General features: G+C 43.1%; 2 protein-coding genes across 5 annotated transcripts; both read left to right on the plus strand.

Moving 5' to 3' along the window:
* The first annotated feature begins 980 nt into the window (after positions 1-980).
* On the plus strand, positions 981-7494 carry LOC133161839 (hepatocyte growth factor activator). Its single transcript, XM_061290517.1, has 14 exons — positions 981-1315; positions 1394-1442; positions 1741-1834; positions 1954-2027; positions 2172-2315; positions 2637-2768; positions 3587-3697; positions 3782-3956; positions 4915-5012; positions 5150-5414; positions 5575-5714; positions 5849-5989; positions 6773-6915; positions 7134-7494. Exons 1-14 carry the CDS (start codon positions 1250-1252, stop codon positions 7305-7307), a joined length of 1806 nt encoding a protein of 601 aa, XP_061146501.1. The 5' UTR covers positions 981-1249; the 3' UTR covers positions 7308-7494.
* Positions 7495-7741: 247 nt separating this feature from the next.
* On the plus strand, positions 7742-17796 carry LOC133161390 (protein Dok-7-like). 4 transcript variants are annotated; one of them, XM_061289863.1, is made up of 12 exons: positions 7742-7883; positions 7968-8013; positions 8479-8709; positions 9789-9989; positions 10571-10690; positions 12669-12767; positions 12978-13660; positions 13845-13893; positions 15615-15700; positions 15979-16048; positions 16768-16941; positions 17376-17796. In XM_061289863.1, the coding sequence occupies exons 1-12, from the start codon at positions 7830-7832 to the stop codon at positions 17510-17512; spliced, it is 1950 nt and encodes a 649-aa protein (XP_061145847.1). In that variant the 5' UTR covers positions 7742-7829; the 3' UTR covers positions 17513-17796. The 4 variants fall into 4 exon arrangements, with proteins under 4 accessions (XP_061145847.1, XP_061145865.1, XP_061145856.1 ...); XM_061289881.1 differs by lacking the exon at positions 16768-16941; XM_061289872.1 differs by lacking the exons at positions 15615-15700; positions 15979-16048; positions 16768-16941; positions 17376-17796 and adding an exon at positions 14333-15446 and having other exon boundaries at positions 8479-8587; positions 8657-8709.
* Positions 17797-19086: the final 1290 nt, after the last annotated feature.

Below are 19086 nucleotides of genomic sequence, written 5' to 3' on the forward strand. Positions count from 1 at the left end.
ATTAGCAAGTGGCTGACCAGGCCTTGCGCTAACTGGCCAGTGGTTCGGCGAGCCTATTCACAAGGCTGTCCGTAATTAATATTGGACAATTTCCCTCGGCATAGCAGAATACCTCTCACGGCGACACAGTGGTTGGGGAAACACAGGCCTAAGTAGTGCAGCCATCTCCGACCATGCTGAGATTGTTAGCATCTGGACTGGGCCACAATGACAGCTGGTGGAAATTAGAGGTTGTAAAATGGGATGTTGGTTTTTTTTTTGATGGCGCATGTCCCTGCAGGAATGGCCCCAAAACATACCCCCCCCCTCCAAATGTTGTCCCTAAAGTAGGGGTTTTAAAAGCTTTTTGGGGTACAGGGGAGATTTTTAATGCTAATCAAACCTAATGAAAAGTGGCCAAATACAAAAGTTGTACGGAACTGAAGATAGTAGTTTTATTCTTTACAGGAAATGAAGCTGTCATTTTTAACAGAACAAAACCATATTCGGTAAGGATGAAAAGCAATGTTGGGAGGATGAAGTCACATTTTTTTCAACTTAAAGTCATATTGTCACAATATTAAAGTCAAAGTTTATTCAGTTGAAGATATTCTAACCGGTTAGTGTTTAAATGCAACTATATTCTTGTCAAATATTGCCTTTTATTTGGGAAAATAATTCTTTCAAAAGAGGAAACTTATTTCAAAAGTAAAAACAATAGAGTTTTTCCAAGATACAAGGCTTCATTTGACCAGCTGTTTGTCTTGCAAACGTCAATTCACATTGGAGAAAAATATCATTTGGTGGCACTAATGCACTATTAGATGAAAGAAGAAAGGAAGTGCATTGGTTTTGTTGAGTGCATATGATTAAGAAAAAAAAAGACTGGTGGGGGTTTATGCTGGAACAGATTAGTTGCGTTTCCATTCATTCCAATGGCGAAAGATGATTTGTGGAACAAGATACAAGGGCACACCCACAACCCCCACCCCCTCCCAACCTTCCTGCTTTGTCCCCCAATCCAGGTCTATGTGGGGGCTTTTTAGCATTGAGGCAAGGCAGAGCGTCCACGGGGGAAACACCGGGCGGGAGGCGGTGGTGGCGGAATACGCCAGTATGTAGACCAGCCCAATGACGCAAGGGATTTACTCAACTCGGGGCAGGATAATACTTGCAGGGATCCACGCGCGTAAAAGCGCAGTGAGACGCTTCCAACTTCCACACATGACGTGAAGGCATTTTTTTTTGTTTTCCTTTCCACGGCGCCTCGATGCATACTTCCACCATGACATACGGGCTTTTACTTTTTCTCCCATTTGTTCTCAGCACACAGGGGGTAAGTAGAGCACACATTTAAAAATAAAAATGGCTTAATGTAAATGTTTCTGTGATCTCGTGCGCACTTTTTTTTCAGCCGCCCGAGACCGTTATCTCCAAAGTGCCATTTGCAAAGAGTCAAAAAGGTAACGTTCATCCACTTCAGAGCTGGGACAAACATTCTCAAGAAATAATGAGAACGCAATGCTGGAAGATGAGAAAAAATATTTGTGGAAATGGCGAGTTTCAAGTCTTTAAATTGATCAATTGAAAACTTTCTCACAAATCGTGGAATTATATTGCCATTGCCAAAATATATTACGGTAAGTGGGAACACAAGTTCCAAAAGTATACAGCGGTGGTGCTGAGCGATAAGGAGTCACAAATATCTTACCACAATTCTAAGAGAGGAACATTGAAACTTTTATTTCCTCCCGTTAACAGTTGTCACCACGTCTGGAAAAGAGTGTGCGATTCCGTTTCGCCAGGGCGGAAGAATTCATCACCACTGCATCACCGTCCTCACCTCGAGACCGTGGTGAGTCCTCAAGGTGGTGTAACAGAACGCGTCATCTGCCAATTTATGCTCTGTATTAAATACAAATGATGGAAAGTTCCACAAAAGAGAACCATGTGCTTTTCTTTTTTTCCCCACAGGTGTTCTCTTACGCCTAATTTCGACCGGGACCGAAAGTGGGGTCTCTGTGCGCCGGAGCGAAGACAACCCAATGGTTAGCATTAGCATATACGCTATCGTTAAAAATGAACACGCCGTTGATTCCCAAGCAACTACACAAAGCCAAATAGTTCAAATCTTCTCTGAATAGCATATATAAATATTTCGTTTTTTCAGTTGCTGTGCTTTTTTTCTCCAGCTTCCGTTCACGCGTCGCGAAGGCTCACCGATCCGTGTCGTTTGAAGCCGTGTCAAAATGGTGGCATCTGCACGCTGATCCCAGAGGGGCTCACGTTTGAGTGCTCCTGTCCTGACGGATTTTCCGGAAGACTTTGCGAGCGCAGTGAGTATGCCGCATGCGGGGAGACGTACTTTTATTCACGACGTAAGCCCTGAATAGTCAAAAGGCGCACAAACGTAGACCAATCCAACTTCTGAATTCTGCTGTTCAAATGGTAAATGCAAGACTGCTGACGCTGAGCAGAAATTTTTTTGAAATAAAAATTTTAGATGAAAAATAACCTGCGTCAACAACACGGCAAATTCCTGCTCTCTAAGGAATAGATAACGTACATTATGGAATGAAAAAGAGTCCAGAACTGCACAGTCGGGTTTCTTTTGTTTCTTTCAGCTTTGTTGCCTCTGCTGTGTTTTGTTTTTTTAGAACAGTGCTACGAAACCATACACCTGCGCCATTATGACGACGGAGATTCCTGGGGCCGCATTCACCTCCGCAACGTGGAACAGTGCACGTGCGTCGGCGGCAAGATCGAGTGCCGACGAGCCCGCTACATGCGTAAGGCTCACGCGACACGGCTGTCTTGTTTGCTTTCGTTACCGACACCTACGGCACTGCATATTAAACGAAATGGCCAAGATATTAAACAGGCCCCACACCCTTCCTTTGATCACGAACGAAGAAAGGAAAGATTATATGACTCACTGTGACTAAGGAATGGTATTTTGAGACACACCCACAGGTTTGTTGGAGGTGGGTGGGTTCATGGGTATTTACAGCAAAAAGGAACAAAACCGCAGAGGTGCCTTCACGCTCCTGCAAGCAAAACTTATCTTACACTGGGAGAAAAAGGACCCTGATTAAAGCGTCGAGCATCATTGGACGGGCCCTCACCGCTTTATTTCATGGTCAATCATCCGAATGATCAAAAGTAAACAGAACGCAAAAAGAATTACATCTTGCGTATTTAAAACAAGCGAACCACGTTGCCTTACTAATTTAATGCGAACGGAAATGGAAAATACCGTTGAAATGCCAACGTTAGTAACACGAAAGCTGGTTAGCAAATTTTTACATCTTTTTAAAGGAGTGAAGCAAGTAAACATCTCAAATATTGTTTTCATAATAATAAATTAAAATAATGTAATAGCTATTATAATTTGTAAGATTTATGAATTAACATTTAGGTTCAGCTAGACAAAGCTAAAATCCTCACAAGCTTTTATAAGTCAAACGTAAAATAAAAAAATACCCCCAGAACCCTGATGTGCTAGAAAAAAGGAAAAACATTACCGAAATCAGCGTCAAAACAACATTTAGGGACAGATTAATCTATCTCTGACATAACGCACTTTTATGCATTATGCATATGCTAGTGTGTCGCTCGAACCCGTGCCAGAATGACGGAACGTGCCGGATGATCATCGCCACTCGCAAGAAAGTGTGTAACTGCAGACACGGCTATGGCGGACCGTACTGCAGCTTCAGTGAGTAGAACCTTTCTTTCTTCCGACTCCATTTCCAGTATCCTACTGTCGACTGACCAAAGCAACCGCCTCCCTCCCAAACAGAGCCAGAAAGCGAGTGCTACAACAGTCGGGGTACGCGCTACCGAGGCGTGGTGTCCACGGCGGCGTCTGGCGCACGCTGTCTGCCGTGGAATTCAGACCTGCTTTACAACGAGCTCCATGTGGGCACGGTAGTTGCCGCACCCCAGAGGGGCCTCGGGGAGCATGCCAACTGCAGGTGTGTGTACGTTGTGGGTGTATGTGGCGCAACCCTACCAACTCATTTCCTATGCTTATGTCATCTGTTAACGGAGGGGGGGAAAAAAACGAACAAGCTTGTAACAGAGTGAGAAAATTTAATATGAAATGAATTGTTGAATTTAAAATAACAGACCGACGTTAATAATAGCACATTAATGTAAAATCCCCACAGGATTATGATGATGTATATTGAATTATATCGTCAAATTAAACTCTCCTGATATTTGTACAATTAGTGGAAGCGAAGCATAATGCAGTGCACAAAACATCTGATGATATTCAATATTGTACATGCATACGTTTCAAGATAGAACCATAAAGTGGAAGTCAACCCTCAAATTTTCTCTACAATAATATCTTGTATGTGCCGGCACTTTTCTAAACACGGCATTCTGATTAATACTTGAAAGACAAGGCAGAGAGGAAGTGGCTGAGTGTTGACTGTATGGGCACATACAGAAGCAATTATGATACATGAAAGAAAAAATTGATTATAGTTCATTTGAACTACTAACACAAGCAATTTTAAATATTTTTAGCAGGGAATAAATTACACATTTTTTTCACTATTCGAGGCAGGGCGAGATATTTCAAAAACTGACTGGTGTTGATGATCCATGTACATATAAAGTTCCAAAATTACAGTGTTATTTTGTCTTACTCATAGACCGTAATAAAATATTAAAATTGTTCCATTTTTACAATATTATTCAACCAAAGGGAAAATAATTTAAAAAGTCTTACTTATAGACAGTAATAAAATATTAAAATTGTTACATTTTTACTATATTATTCAACCAAAGGGAGAATTTAAAAAAACTCCCCTATTATATTGGGTTAAAAAAATTTTTTTTTACAAATAACCCGACTGGCAAGAACATAATAGTTTTAGTCTCAAATATAAAAATAGAATCAGAACATACCTGTGCGTGCAGGAATCCTGATGGCGACAAGATGCCGTGGTGCTACACTCTGAGCAGGGGCGCCATCTCATGGGAGTACTGCGCAGTGCCCTCCTGCAAGATGCCACTGTGTGAGTTTACACACAGGAAAATATGGTCATGGAAAAAAAGCAAACACTATAATGCAATTTTTAGCAAACACTATAATGCAATTTTTAGCTTAAACGTAAAGACATTTCAGCGATAACCACCACATTGTTTTCTGTAGCATCCTCTCGTAGGATGAACATGTTCAACACGCTACCCGAATTGGGTGACTCGCCCCGCTCGGTGCCAGCCAAGAATCCGGTGTGCGGGACAAAGCACAAGAAGCGGGTGTCCGTAGCCAGGGGAAGGATCATGGGAGGAAACTCGGCTCTGCCGGGAAGCCACCCCTGGATGGTGGCCATTTACATCGGACAGTCAGACTTCTGCGCCGGAACCTTGATTGCCTCTTGCTGGGTCGTCTCGGCGGCCCACTGCTTCTTCCGCAAGTATGTCAGCCGCTTCACGAGCATCACATACCCTCATGGGAGCGTCTGTTTCTTTAACCAAGACTTCATATTCGCTCTATATCCAGAAATGTCGCCACCTTAACTCCAATGTACAAAGAACCCATGTGACCATGTCGGGTTGTGTGTGTGACTTTCTCAGCCCGCTGCTGTCGCAGCTTCGCGTAGTACTCGGCCAGCAGCACTTCAACGTCAGCAGTCCCGACACGCGCACTTTTGGAGTGGACAAGTACATCTTTCCCAAACAGTTCTCCGTGTTCAACCCGACGCTCCACGACATTGGTAATCACATACTGATGACTCACACAAACTAAATGACCTCAAGTGTGCGTGCACAACTGTACGTCACTAAGCAGCTGCGTCCCTCCCCTGTAAAAGCTTACCGTTTGTTTTTCTTGACCTCCCAAATGGGGTAGTTCTCATCAAACTGAAGAAGAAAGACGGCCACTGTGTGAAGCGGACGCCGTTCATCAGGCCCATCTGTCTTCCCGAAACAGGTGTCACCTTCCCAGACAACTACTGCTGCTCCATCAGTGGCTGGGGACACATGCATGAGAGTGAGTGACATCAAACAATGTTCAACTCTTAAAAAGAGCCTCATACTCACTTTGAAACACAAAGTTTTTAAAACACACTTTGGGAATAAATCTGAACAATACGCACGCTGTAACTTGAAATATAAAATGTAACACAGAGTTAAACCAAGAGAATTAAACATTGTGTATTTGAATGCCAAAAACAACAACCGGACCATTGAATTTTAGAATGTTAGAAGGTTAATGCTCATTACAATGCAAAACTTAAATGAAATTAGCACAGTGGTTCTAAACTTTGAGAATGCCCACCAATTATTGGAGACTAGTTGGGCACCTTCTCTGCCTCTTCTTCTCACTCAGAAGTCATTCATTGCTGTGAACGTTTCTTTTTGTATACTGGAATCCAACCATTCACATAAATATTTGTCTAGTTAGTTTTTGAAAGACGGTCTCACCCAGCTTGTCTATGAAATTCAGATTTGTACACCAATGTAATGGCTAAACGATCCCCGAAGATGGCGGCGTTGTATTTGCTTTGTATTTGTGATCAGCAGTGAGTGGAAGATAAAGATTAGAGGGGAACTCAATTTGACTCATTGATTATGAAGGAGATAAATGCCAAGATGATGGAAGTTAGATCATTTAAGGCACCTCACATTCAAAGTCTAAAGAGAAAAATCCTGTAGTTCTATATTTGTAATTGTTGTTCTATCAAATCCAATGCCGAGATACAGTAGGAGAACTACCATATAGCTAAGGATGACCAAACTTATTATTATTATTTTTTTTTTTTATGTTTAACAGAAGCAGATGGTTATTCCAGCCTGCAGGAAGCGGGAGTGAGGCTGATCAGCCATGACACCTGCAAGAGTCCAGAGGTGTATGGCAACCACGTGACCACAGACATGATTTGTGCTGGCCTCAACGGCTGCGTGGACGCCTGCCAGGTAAGAGGGTGACATCTGTCCAGCTGGCAAAAAAAATTCTTTGGGTGGGTCCATGTTGAAATTTCTCCAAAATGCCGCCCATCAGCAATTAGCAATAAATTAGCCATTAGCGTGAGATCAGCAATTAGTAATTATTATTGCAAGGCTATGTGTACAAAGGTCTTTTTGGGTCCGCTATTGTCTTCGCTAATGTAATTATGGCACGCATTCTTCGTCAGGGGGATTCTGGCGGCCCGCTGGCCTGTGCGAAGGACGACGTCAGTTTCCTGTATGGGATTGTCAGCTGGGGGGAGGGCTGCGGACGGACAGGAAAACCCGGCGTTTACACTAAAGTGGCCAACTACATGGACTGGATCAATTCTGTGATCAGACGGAAAGCCAAGAAGACGTGATAGGAGATTTGTGACTAGTTTAATAATAGCATTTTTATGTTTTGTTGATTATCAATGACCTTTCTCCCCACTGTGAAAAAAAAAGACTGAATACTTTTTTTTTTTAAGTAAACATTTACCACGTCTCTAAAATGTATGATTTATTTCATATCACAGGAAAATAAAAATCTATTCTTATAAAATTGCATTTCTAATTGTTGTACTACATTATTCTTTTTCAATCACAACTTCCATCATCTAATTTGATAAATGACAACTCGAATTTCAACTTTTAAGTATGAGCCACGTGTTGGGTTAGTTTTGCTCGAACTTTTACGATGCACCGGCATGCAGAGTATGCGTTACTTTGGGTGGTCATGCCATTTTCTATGCTGGTCATGTTGTTGTTATTTTTCAAAGGCGGGGTGAGGGTGGGGGTGGGGTTCTGGCTTAGCGAGCGAGCGAGGGCGCTGCAGCTATTTTGAAAGTGACCCACCTCATTGGGGCAGCCAACTGTGCAGCTGTCAGGAACCATGACTGAAGATGACCGATTCGGTTGTCGTGGAGGGATATGCCAGACTCAAAGACGGTAAAAAGGTAAAGCTTTATTTTATTTTAATGGGTGGACGGTGGAATTTTGATGACACAAGTCTGACTTTCTTGGGTGTTTTTCTTTGGCAGTGGAAAACTAGGTGGATCGTTCTTCGTAAGCCATCGCCTGTAGCAGGTAAAAACTAAACATTATGTATTCTAAATCTTTTTCAGATCAAACTGCCGATTTTCTCATATTTCATTCTCGTAAAACGGCAAATTGTTTCCCCTTATTACTTTCTTCTTGTCAAATCACTTTTCAAAGTTTACTCGCAATATGACAGCTTGAAAATGACAGCTATTCTCATAAAAATGCCATTCTTCATATTTTAGAATTTTTTTGTCGCAATGATACAACTTGACTTTTTTTTACCTTTAAATATTCAAACATGAGTGTTCGCATTGTAAGAATTTGTTGGATTACGTACGTCTAGGTTCCGCATTATGGGCAACGTTGTTCTCCTGAAAAAAAAAACGTCACTTGGCTCTGGTCGGCTCTTTCATGCCGGTTGTTATTGCAGCTGTCAACACGAGTTGTAAATTGACATTGATTGTGACTGCATGCTCCACATACTCACACGGACTCTTTTGACGCCTCCAGATTGCCTCGTGTTGTTAGTTTTTAAAGACAAGTCGGACAAAGTCGAAGGGAACAAGGAGCGGGCCGGAGTCATTCTTGAGGAGATCTGCGGCCTGGAAAGCGGACGGTGGTGCGAAGGCACGTCATTCACACTGGCCATTCTCTGTCTGACCCAGACGGTTCTGCTTGGGTTCGACAGCAAGGAGACTCTGCAGGCCTGGGAAGCCCGTTTGCGCTACAGCTTGGGAGAAGGTGAGAAGAGGCTGTGCAGTGTGGGGACATCTTCAGATTGAGACCTTTCTAAGATCATGTCAAACAGTCCAAGAGGTCACTTGGTTATTGGTCATAGCATCTGCCATTTCTGGGTCAACTTTAGAAGTTGTCATGAATACATTTGCTGGTTTATCACCCTGCTGACTCGTACCAATACATCTGTATAGGGCTCATAAAATGACAGACGTAATCTTGACTAGTACTAGGCCCAATCTTAAGTATTTACAGGATCTTACTTGCTCATCAGTCCTAAGTTTGGACTTTTCGAGCTCAAGTTTAGCATTTACAAGATCAGATTTGCTCGCCAGTCCTATGTTTGGACTTTTCGAGCTCAAGTTTAGCATTTACAAGATCAGATTTGCTCGCCAGTCCTATGTTTGGACCTATCGAGCTCAAGTTTAGCTGTTGACAAGAGCTCCCCTGATAAATTGTAGAATCAGACCTTTCCGGATTGCAAGACAAGAATGGACCTGTTGAATTGTCATAGGTTGTAACCCTGGTAGAGCAAGTTATAAGCATTAACGAGCAAACCTGAAAATTGGATACATTCCTTAATCAATTCAGGAGTCAACAATACAGAATGTGGGTATGTACAGATTCTAAAGCTCTATGGGCTATATAGGAACACTATACTGGATGTTACGTAAGCGAGAAACTCAGAGGCGCCACTAATAGCAATGGCCGGCTCAGTTGGTGGCGGCGGTCCAGCTGAATGTTAAGGAGGGTACTAATGGTTACAATCGAGGACCTTTCAGTCTTTTGTGTGTGCACTTGACCGCTTAATGCCACTGAGAGGAGCATGTCGAAATGTCATCTGCCTGTCGGTGGGTGTGCCAAGTCTTATCTTTAAAAGGTCGACATTTCCTCATTTTCATGGTAACAACAATAAACGGACTAATGGAAAGGAAGGTTTATGCCATGCTGAAGTCATTGTGGAGTCATAAAAAAATCTCTGCAGACATGCCCAGATGTATCCTTGACATGTACTGCATAACCATACGAGTTTGAGATTTTTATGACATTTTCCCACAATTGTCTGGTTTTGTCTGTTGGCCCAGTTCACAGGTTCAGCGTCGGAGTCTTGGCAGGAACAAAGTTAGAGAGCGGACCGGCAACCCTTCACTTGTGCAACAACTTGCTCGCTCTCGTCAGAGACTCATCCCCCGTCGTCCTCGGCCACTGGAACCTTCCGGACCTGCGTCGATATGGGCCCGTACCAAATGGATTTGTCTTTGAGGGAGGAACGCGATGTGGCTACTGTAAGTCTACCAAATATGGAGGTGCAGGAACTCCTTTGCGAAAGTTGCTTTTGTCGCTGTAGTTTAAGGATTGTGGAGAACATCTGCTGGCATACATGTTTTACAAGGAATGATTCAGTCTTGAAAAAAACAACCCCCACAGGCATGAGTCATTCATTGGCTCCGTTTTATTGTCTTAGCAATGCGTGTTTGTGGTGATAAGCAAAGGCACAATTGGATTAAGTCAACCATTCCAGCTTTAATATAATTAGTATTCTTAAAAACAATGACTACAAGATAATCACTTTCTTGAATTGAGCATTCAATGATGGCAAGTGTCAGGTGTACAATTGATTAAGGGTCATGTCCTGACGTGGTGGGTGGTCTCCGGAGCAGTGTTGACTCAAGGACCATTTATGGGTGACAGGTTTGTTGTCACAAGGAGATCAGAGACACTCTAGAATGTTGCAGAAAGCATTCGGAGAAAAACTTGAGACTGAAAATCCAATGAATTCCATATTTATATGTTTGGAGATACATAAATGGTCTGAAATGCTGTCAAAGTTCCTGTCATTGAACAGTTTTCCACTTGCACTCCACAGGGGCTGGTGTTTTCCTGCTCACGTCTTCCGAAAGCGAGCAGATAAGCTTCTTATTCGACTGCATCGTCCGAGGAGTCTCTCCTACTAGGGGACCTTTTGGCCTGCAGCCCATCCTGCCAGGTCAGTCAAGATGTTTGACGCAGCGCCAAGAGATATTAGCCACATCCCACACACTGGAGCTGCGACTCAGTGTGCTCCCTTCCCCAAATGATTCCACAGTGGACAAAACTGATGCCACAAAATTACGACTGGTGACAGATTTTTCATAATTGGCTAATCTTCTGTGGCATTAAAAGTGGCTGCACAAAGCACCACCAGAAGTTGCTGCAGCTGTCTAAACCTCAAAGTTGGGTAACTTGTTACAGCAGCAAATTCAGTTGGTAGTTGGCTGTTAACAGAACCTGCTACTACTTAAGTGAAAGCTCCAACGTCCAACAGATTCCGCTCAAGAAAGCTAGTCGACTCGCAACTCAAAAGTATGAACTGAGGCAAGATAATCTGACATTTTGAACACACGGATCAGGATCATTTGCCTTTAAACAGACCCAAGGACGCTTACTCAAACTTTCAGTAAACTGTAACGCCTTCTGGAAGAAGGAAAAAGAAACAATAGTTTGATTAGTAGTACGCTTAGGACCAAAGAGTAGGGAAGGAAAACCTTTTTACAAAGAGAGGTACATGACACTTCACCAAACCTACAAAGAACACACGCTTGCTCCACAACAATGTGCAAGTTTAAAGTCTTCCAACTTGGTTTTGTTTTAACACCACATTTAACACCGCTCTCATTCTGTCCACTTTTAACACCTCTCCGATTTCCAACAGCTAATGTTCTTGCCGATATCACAGTAAATGTGTTCGAGTCACCTGCGGGGGCTTGTGGATATTCTTCATTTTTCCATATCTCTACGCTTAAGTGCCGCCTATTCCCGTCGGGGAATAAATAGAAGCGAGGGGTTCACACGAGCGGAGCAGACAAAGCCTCCTAATCACTTGAGGCATCCGTGTACCAGCAGCCCAACAGCATTCTGCAATATTGTTGGTTAGCGCGAGCCCCCAAACCGGAATGAAAACAAATGAAAGTAAATAACGCCAGATCATTTAATTCATTAACATAGATTGATACATCTCCATTATGAGCATTGTGTTTGTTACTTCTGTAGGGTCCTTGACTGTATTGGAAAATATTGTCAATGGTAACCTACCTTTGTAGTCGGATTAATGGTGGGGATTGAAAAAAAGCACTCTTGTGAGTAGTATGCATTTGAATGTGGTGCTAAAGTAGAAAAAGATGAATTTCAATGACATGTTGCAGACTTAAAAGAATATAAAAAAAGAGTCATTCACATGGTCGCGGAGGGACGCTAAACGCTTACAGCACTATTAATAAACCATGTTGTGTTGCACAAACGCTCCGCGTGACCCTCTCCAAGGACATGCTACTTGCACATGTGGTCTCAAAGCCTTAAGCTTCAAAGGCTAGGAGTGTTTTTGTGCGAATTCAATTGACGTTGTGCATATTGATTACAGTGGTGCTCGTCAATCGGCGGTTCTAAAACAAACAAAAAAAGACATATTTAAACAGTCTCTCACAATTTTCATTCCCTTTAGCTCGGATTGGCCAATGGGAACATCTAAGCATACAACTGGTTTTGATATAAGCCACAGTGGACTAAGCGCCAGAGAACGATCCTGAGCATTCAGATAAAGATAAAACTTCATCTGGATTTAAACTGTGGTTGTTTTGAAATTATTCACTGTGGTAGGAAAGTAAATGACTTAGTGTGAGAGGTCGAGAAGTTCCGAGCAGATGCAGCCAGGCTCAACTCAACACAGCTTGGGCTCTAGTACCAGTCCTCTCAAGAGGGTTTGGAGTCTCGTGCTGTAGTTGCCTATGGCGAGAACGGCGAGCAGCTGTAGGCATAATTTTGAACAATCGAGCAGTGTTCTGTTAATGGACTAATGTGCTCATCACATATTATCCATAACAAATGGATAGCTGTGTGGGTAATTTATTTTCTTAGTTAGTTGCACGCTTGCATGTCATAAAATAGCATGACTCCAATTGCTAACATCTGGTCGTCATTCTTTTTGACAGATCCAAACACCAGTCAGACCAACTCTGAGGAGAGGCTGAACCATGAGACACGGGAACTGGAGAAGCGCTTGAGTATGCTTTCCAATCGGAACAGCACAGGTAAATACTGCTAATGACCATTCCTAGCAAGTTCCATTGTTTGCAGCACCCGCAGTGATTTTGCTGTGCAACAGTCCATCACAATACAAATTAAACCCGTCTTTCGCTTCACTCACTTGTGATCTATCGTTGTTATTAGACGGCTTGCAACAGATGCTGCATTATGTATGAGCTGCTGATTAAAGACCCTTACACATGTCGTGTTTGCAGCGTCGTCCATGTATTGTGCATCCCCCGGAGGCGATGACCGCAGCATATCCGGTTCCTCGGACACCTCAGACACCAGCCAATCCGACTGCAGCGTTTCCAGCCGTTTGGCCGTTTGGACCGAACCCGGCAGTAACCTCGCTGATAGCAATGTTGTTGGCAACAAAGTGGCGAGTGTGGAAAAGCAATTGGGCAACCAGAACAGCGGGAACACTTCTGGAATCATAGACCCCAGGCAGCTACAGGAAATCGGTCGCCAGAGCTCCTTAGACAGCGGTATTGCCACTGGTAGTCATTCCTCTTACTCTGGAAGTTTCTCCTCATACACGGGAAGTCTGGACATTAGCGCTAGTGAGGACTTTGGCTCAGTTTTTTGTCTGCCTCCGCACTTGGCTCAAGACCTCAGCTCTTGTTCTTGCCCCAATGTATCAGGACACGAGTACAAAGTACCAACCTCACTCAGGTATCTGTATGACACTCCCAGGAGTCTGGCACAGGATTACTCCAGTTTATCTAAGGATTCTCCTGATCCTGTAACAGAGTCTTTAAAGGGGGCCTCTGAGGGTCACCTCAAAACAGTGAGCTCACTGAGCAGGAAAACAAGGTGGGCACCCTCTAGTGACAGCACGGAGTCCAGCACAACTAAAACCATTGTGACCATCTGCTCAGTATGCGGTGGACTTCAGGTGAGGCGGTCATCGTTTTTATTTCCTCATGGAGTTTCTGTAAGCCATGCCATAGTTAGTGCAAGGACTTACTTTTTGGATACCACAGAAGGCGGAAATGCCGTTGTGGCTTGTTTTAAAGATTGACAACACTTCATCCACAAAGTGATTGTCGCGAATCCTAATGTTTCACATCATTTCACAGGGTACGTCCTTCAACCCTGCAAGTGCTGCAGCAATACCTGCATTACCGGGTAGGTAAAATCACCTGATAATCAGTGAACCCCCACAATTCGCTGCGGATAGGGACTCAAAAATCCACACGTAATTGTCGTCACTCCCCAAAGCTTTGTAATTACGTAGAGATGCCGCAAGATGATGGCTAAGACGTACTTATGTCTAAATGAAGCTCCTCAACACACTTCCTTGACACCATAATGCAACCAAATGGAGCACAAAAACTGAAAATAGGTGAATTTGTGAAAACCCAACCACGAATATGCAGGGGTTCACTGTTGTATTTGCACACCGCCTTGTGTTTTTATTCCTCGCATGCATGAACATCTGCATGACTACAAGACGTTTTCGTGATCAGAACGTGTCCTTCCTTGCTACGAGTGATATTTCCCCATCCAGCAGGTCAAGGTGTTGACAAATCACCACGCAGAAGCAATGCCAGCATTGTTGTTCTAGTTCGCAGGTCAGACAGGACAAGTGAGGATTCACCACTTGCCAAAAAAGGACTGGAAAAACTAGCAAGCCTTTTAGCTGAGGTCCTTCATCATCCCAGAGCACCCAAGAAATCAAATCCCAACCGCGGTAACTTACACGTAGCCATGAGCCCTGCATTAAGCCTCAACCCTCCATCACTATTTGGCTCCCAAGCACCAGCGACTGACGTCATTTACGAAAACTGTTCCAAGTGCTGTGGTGCTCATTTCCGCCCGCCACTGCGGGGCACCCCTGCCAATGTGCACCGCCGCAGCAGAATCTACAGTGTGCAAACCTTTCTAACTGGGCTGCACCTAAAGAAAAGCGCAGAAGAAAAAAGTTCTGAGACTCTTCAGACCGACGGTCCGAATGAAGAGACGAACGGTCAAGCATTGCCCAGTGAAGGTAAGAGGCCTCTTTTCCTCTGCGCTCTTGCAGCCTCTTCTCTCTTCTCCAACTGAACCATGGATATTTTTCTTGGACTTGTTATCCCCCACCACTCCTGAATTCCTTTCCTGGATCTCCCAACAACATCCATTTGGAGCATCACCAATTACATTTGTTTAAAGTCCAGCACTGAAATGATCCACTACTTGGTCGGATGTGGTGATATAACATTGATAGTGAGATATCATATTGTAATCTGTCATGGTCCAATACTGATACAGTAACATCAGAATGATACTGTACCTGCCCTATTTTATTTGACTGAAGGAGCTGTGGGAGAAAATGTAATCACATGATCTCTCAAGGTGCAGTATCAAAAGGGAACCATCAAATACAGTATTTTACACATTCACTTCCATATGTTTGTTGAGCTCTTTGATGGCCGACAGCTGCTCAACTGAAGCTTGTACGTACTTGAATAATGATGTAAATGCACGTAGCTTAGATGTGAAATATATGTTGAGTGATTCATTACTTTGTATTTAGTACACAGTAAATATCGGAAAGGAAGCAGATTCCCCGGATACATGTATATTTTGAAATAATCACGTATCTTTTCTTTTAGTAATGCAATGATTTAAAACTGTGGTTTCAATTACTTTTGCAATGTTTAACATTACTCACAACTAAAAGGAATATCCCTTTGGAATGTTGCTTGTGTGTTCCTTCCTGTTCTCTTGATGAAAACTTACGAGTGTGCGCGACTATATTGTGCTGCCGTTTTGTATGATACTTATTCATTTCAGGAATCATGCATCACACATTGCTGGAGAAAAAATTAAGGTTTCCGACATTTTTTCTCCCCGCCCCTCGCCAGACAAACGACCCACTGACAGAGAGGAGAAGCACAGAGCTGATCCTGCCTATGAGATCATGGAGAGCAGAGGAGATAAAAACTCTGAGGTAGGCCAATCTAAAACTCCGAAATACAAATTATTAGAATTATATTTATCATTAACAGCAATAAACAGCTGATGTGTCACACTGTATTATGCTTATTGTCCTTCAGACTTCTAAAACTGCCTTGATAACTAAGTAAATTGGCACTTTGCGATTTGCTGCAATTATGTCGTAGCAGTATCGCATATTTGGATTTTTTTTGTGTAGCACACACTTGTCCATGCTGTCTTTCGATACTCTTCCTGACTTCAAAAGTATTATTCATTGCGTTTGTCTTACAGGCCGAAGAAAAAAGCAAATACGAACAGATGGTTATCTGCAGTCCGCAAAAGTTGCTTCAAGAGACGGAAGGTAAAGATGACCACATTACAGTTAGTTCAACAGAGTAGATGTTGATACTACTAGTACATCAAAGTGTTGGATTTGAGATTTCAATGTGGTCCTAGAAAACAACCACTTAGTTTTTCGAAACCGATTATTTCTACTTCTAGTATTTCCATTACACAACTTCATATACACTAAAATAGCACCATTATTCAACGTTCTAACGAGCGCCTCTCATTAGATCAGCTTTTGCCTCAAAAGCAGTTGACATTTCGCCGCGCTCCGCCAATGTATGCTCGATGTGGGTACAAGCCACTCGCTATAATGGCAGCCATTACAGACGCCGCGCTTGTGCAAGGATCAATTAGGTTTCAAGGCTTCTTTTAGACATCGCCAAAAGGCTCTGCCGGCGTCTAATGGCCTCTTGTAGAGTGTCCCTCTGGGCTTTTTGCTACAGAGCTGCTGATAATGGCTACGTTTAAATTCATACTTAACACGGTTGGAACACCTCGACACGACAATAAATCTTTGATTTTTGTGAGTCGGAGGTAGGGTAGAGATAAAAACAGCTTCTGATTTCTCGAGGAGTAAAAGATTCAGGAATATCATGGAAGAGGTGTTCTCTAACTTTAGAGGGCCAATGTCTTCAGTTTGATTTATTTGCAGTAACACGCTAAAAAATGGAAAGTGGGCCGTAGTTTTTAGACCCTTGCCTTGTTGATGCCACCTGAACAACCATCTTGCAGGGACAGCATTGGCGCACCCTGCAGAGACTTCACTCGCCGAAAGGTCTCGCGGCGACGGCGTGACGTACGTTAATATTCCAGTGAGTCCAATGTCTAAGAAGCAGCTCAACTACATGGAGTTGGATCTGCAGGAACCCGGCACCCGGGGTACTGTGGTACCAACGCCTGGACAGAGTAAGTCTGCGTCCAGAATAAACTATCTAAAGGGATCAAAAACCAAATGGACAAAAAATGGGATTCAAAGTAACAAACAAAAAACTAAAAGAACTGCAAAAGGAAAGACGACGTGACTCGGGAACAAATCCAAGTAAATAGACGTGACAACAAGGCGCAAGTGGCTGAGGGGGGCTGTATGGAAGACATAAGGGACCAGGTTGATGAGCACAGGTGCAAGCAAAACCACAAGAAACCAAGATGAGAGACAAAACCAAGTAGAATCAAAACAAAAAAAAAAGGTAACAATTGGACTGTAGCTACTCCAAAACATTTACGGTTTACGTTTTAAAGCTACCAATAAAAGCGACTTCTGCCGGCAAAATATGAGCTGCGGGGCCTAAAGTTACCATGACGTGCTGTACTCAGAGATTTTCTACGCTGTGTGTGGACAGGGAAGGGTTCAACTAAATATGCCCAGATTGACATCACTGCCACGGAGACCGCCCACAAGGTGGGTACCCAGCATGCTCTGGGTCGCCAGGAGGGCCTGCACACCCTGGAGAGGAGAAGGAAGGGGACGCCGCATTGACCTCAAGGACCAGCCTCCAAAAGCAAAACGCTTCCATTTACAAGTGTTTTGTGTTCGTAGTCGTATTTGTACTATCGTTCCTAATACTGTGTGCCTACCTAATTATTTTTACTAAAAATACTTATCTTAAATGGTGTTTTTTATATCTGTAAATAAATTGTATACATGAGATTGATGTGGATTGCAAAGTATAACACCACCATGCATGTACAGAATATTTATGGGCAGAAGAGTACATGGCTGCCATTTTGAGAATTGTAAAACAATGGTAATTTTTAATGACACCACTTCTTTATCCCTAGCGTTTTGTATCCTTACCTGGATTCAAAAACATGCGAGTGAAAAACATTAAAATAACTGAATAAAAAATACTTTTGTTTGTGTGTTTTTGCACTGGTGCTGTCATGCACGAGACAATTTAGTTTACGTTTACCACAAAGCGGTTTGTCAGAAGTGATAAGCCACAAATGCTTAAAGCCCGGAGGGTTCCAAACCCAATAAAGTCCATCCCCCTGACCGGTTACTGGACTCATGTCAGCTAAAAGTGGCTCACAAGGTGAGAATGAAATCCGCAATATCATGAGAAAAACAATTTGAAAATTGTGAGAATAAACAGCCTGTCGCAAAGCAGCTGAGGTGCGATTGCTCGTGTCTCAGCATTCACACTTTTCATATTTTGACATCTCGCCACGGCACAAAAATTCAACTGTGAATATTTGTCTCTTAGCATTCACACGATATCAAAGCTACAAGCTACTTTCTCTTCTATTGGCAGCTCCTTTCCATCCAGCAGGTGAAATGTGTTGTTGTGGTTGTCTGGCAGCCGGTTACATAATTGCACTAAACAGGCGGCCGTTCTCGATCTGGTGCCAGTTAACAGGCGTGCACATTTGGGGCAAAACTGAAGAGGCAGCTCAAGAAGAACAAGAAAAGGCTCACTGGGCGACACCAAGTTCCATTCGTAGCATTGGTCTTTCTCGTTCCAAAGGAAAATTAAGAAAATCCATCGATGACGGTTCACTCGCTCTCAGGAATAATTGCAAAGTTTAATGGCTGTTTTCCGAGCCGCTTATCAAATGCAGAACGGAATGACCGCAAGCTTCCTCACTATTGTGATAATGGATTGAAGAGGGCGACAGAATCAATGCGCTGGGCTCCACTGGGGTCCAGGAAAACCACCACCAGACGGCAGAATGGACTTCGGGAAACGATGACGAAAGCAACGGGCACCAGGGAGTCATTTGCGAGGTTCTTTAAAGGGATACCATTCGCGTTTCAGTGTTGAAGTTGAGTTTACACTCACGGTATTGACAAAATCAGATTGTTACAAAAGGAAAATACAATAAGAAAAAAGGTGAAATATTATGCTGTACCTTTACACATTTATGGAGAACAAAATATGAGAACATGAGAATAAAATTGTCACTGAAGAAAACAGACCCAAAAAAAGACCCTGAGCCACAGTTTAGGAACCACCGCTCAAAGAAACAGGTGATCCAGGTACTTTATTTTAATTGTCTTTGTCGGGCACAATGATCTTGCAGCATAAGCCATTTAAATGAGTAAGGATCAAT

The sequence above is a fragment of the Syngnathus typhle genome, linkage group LG1 (assembly GCF_033458585.1).
Source record: "Syngnathus typhle isolate RoL2023-S1 ecotype Sweden linkage group LG1, RoL_Styp_1.0, whole genome shotgun sequence".
Classification (NCBI taxonomy): Eukaryota; Metazoa; Chordata; class Actinopteri; order Syngnathiformes; family Syngnathidae; genus Syngnathus; species Syngnathus typhle.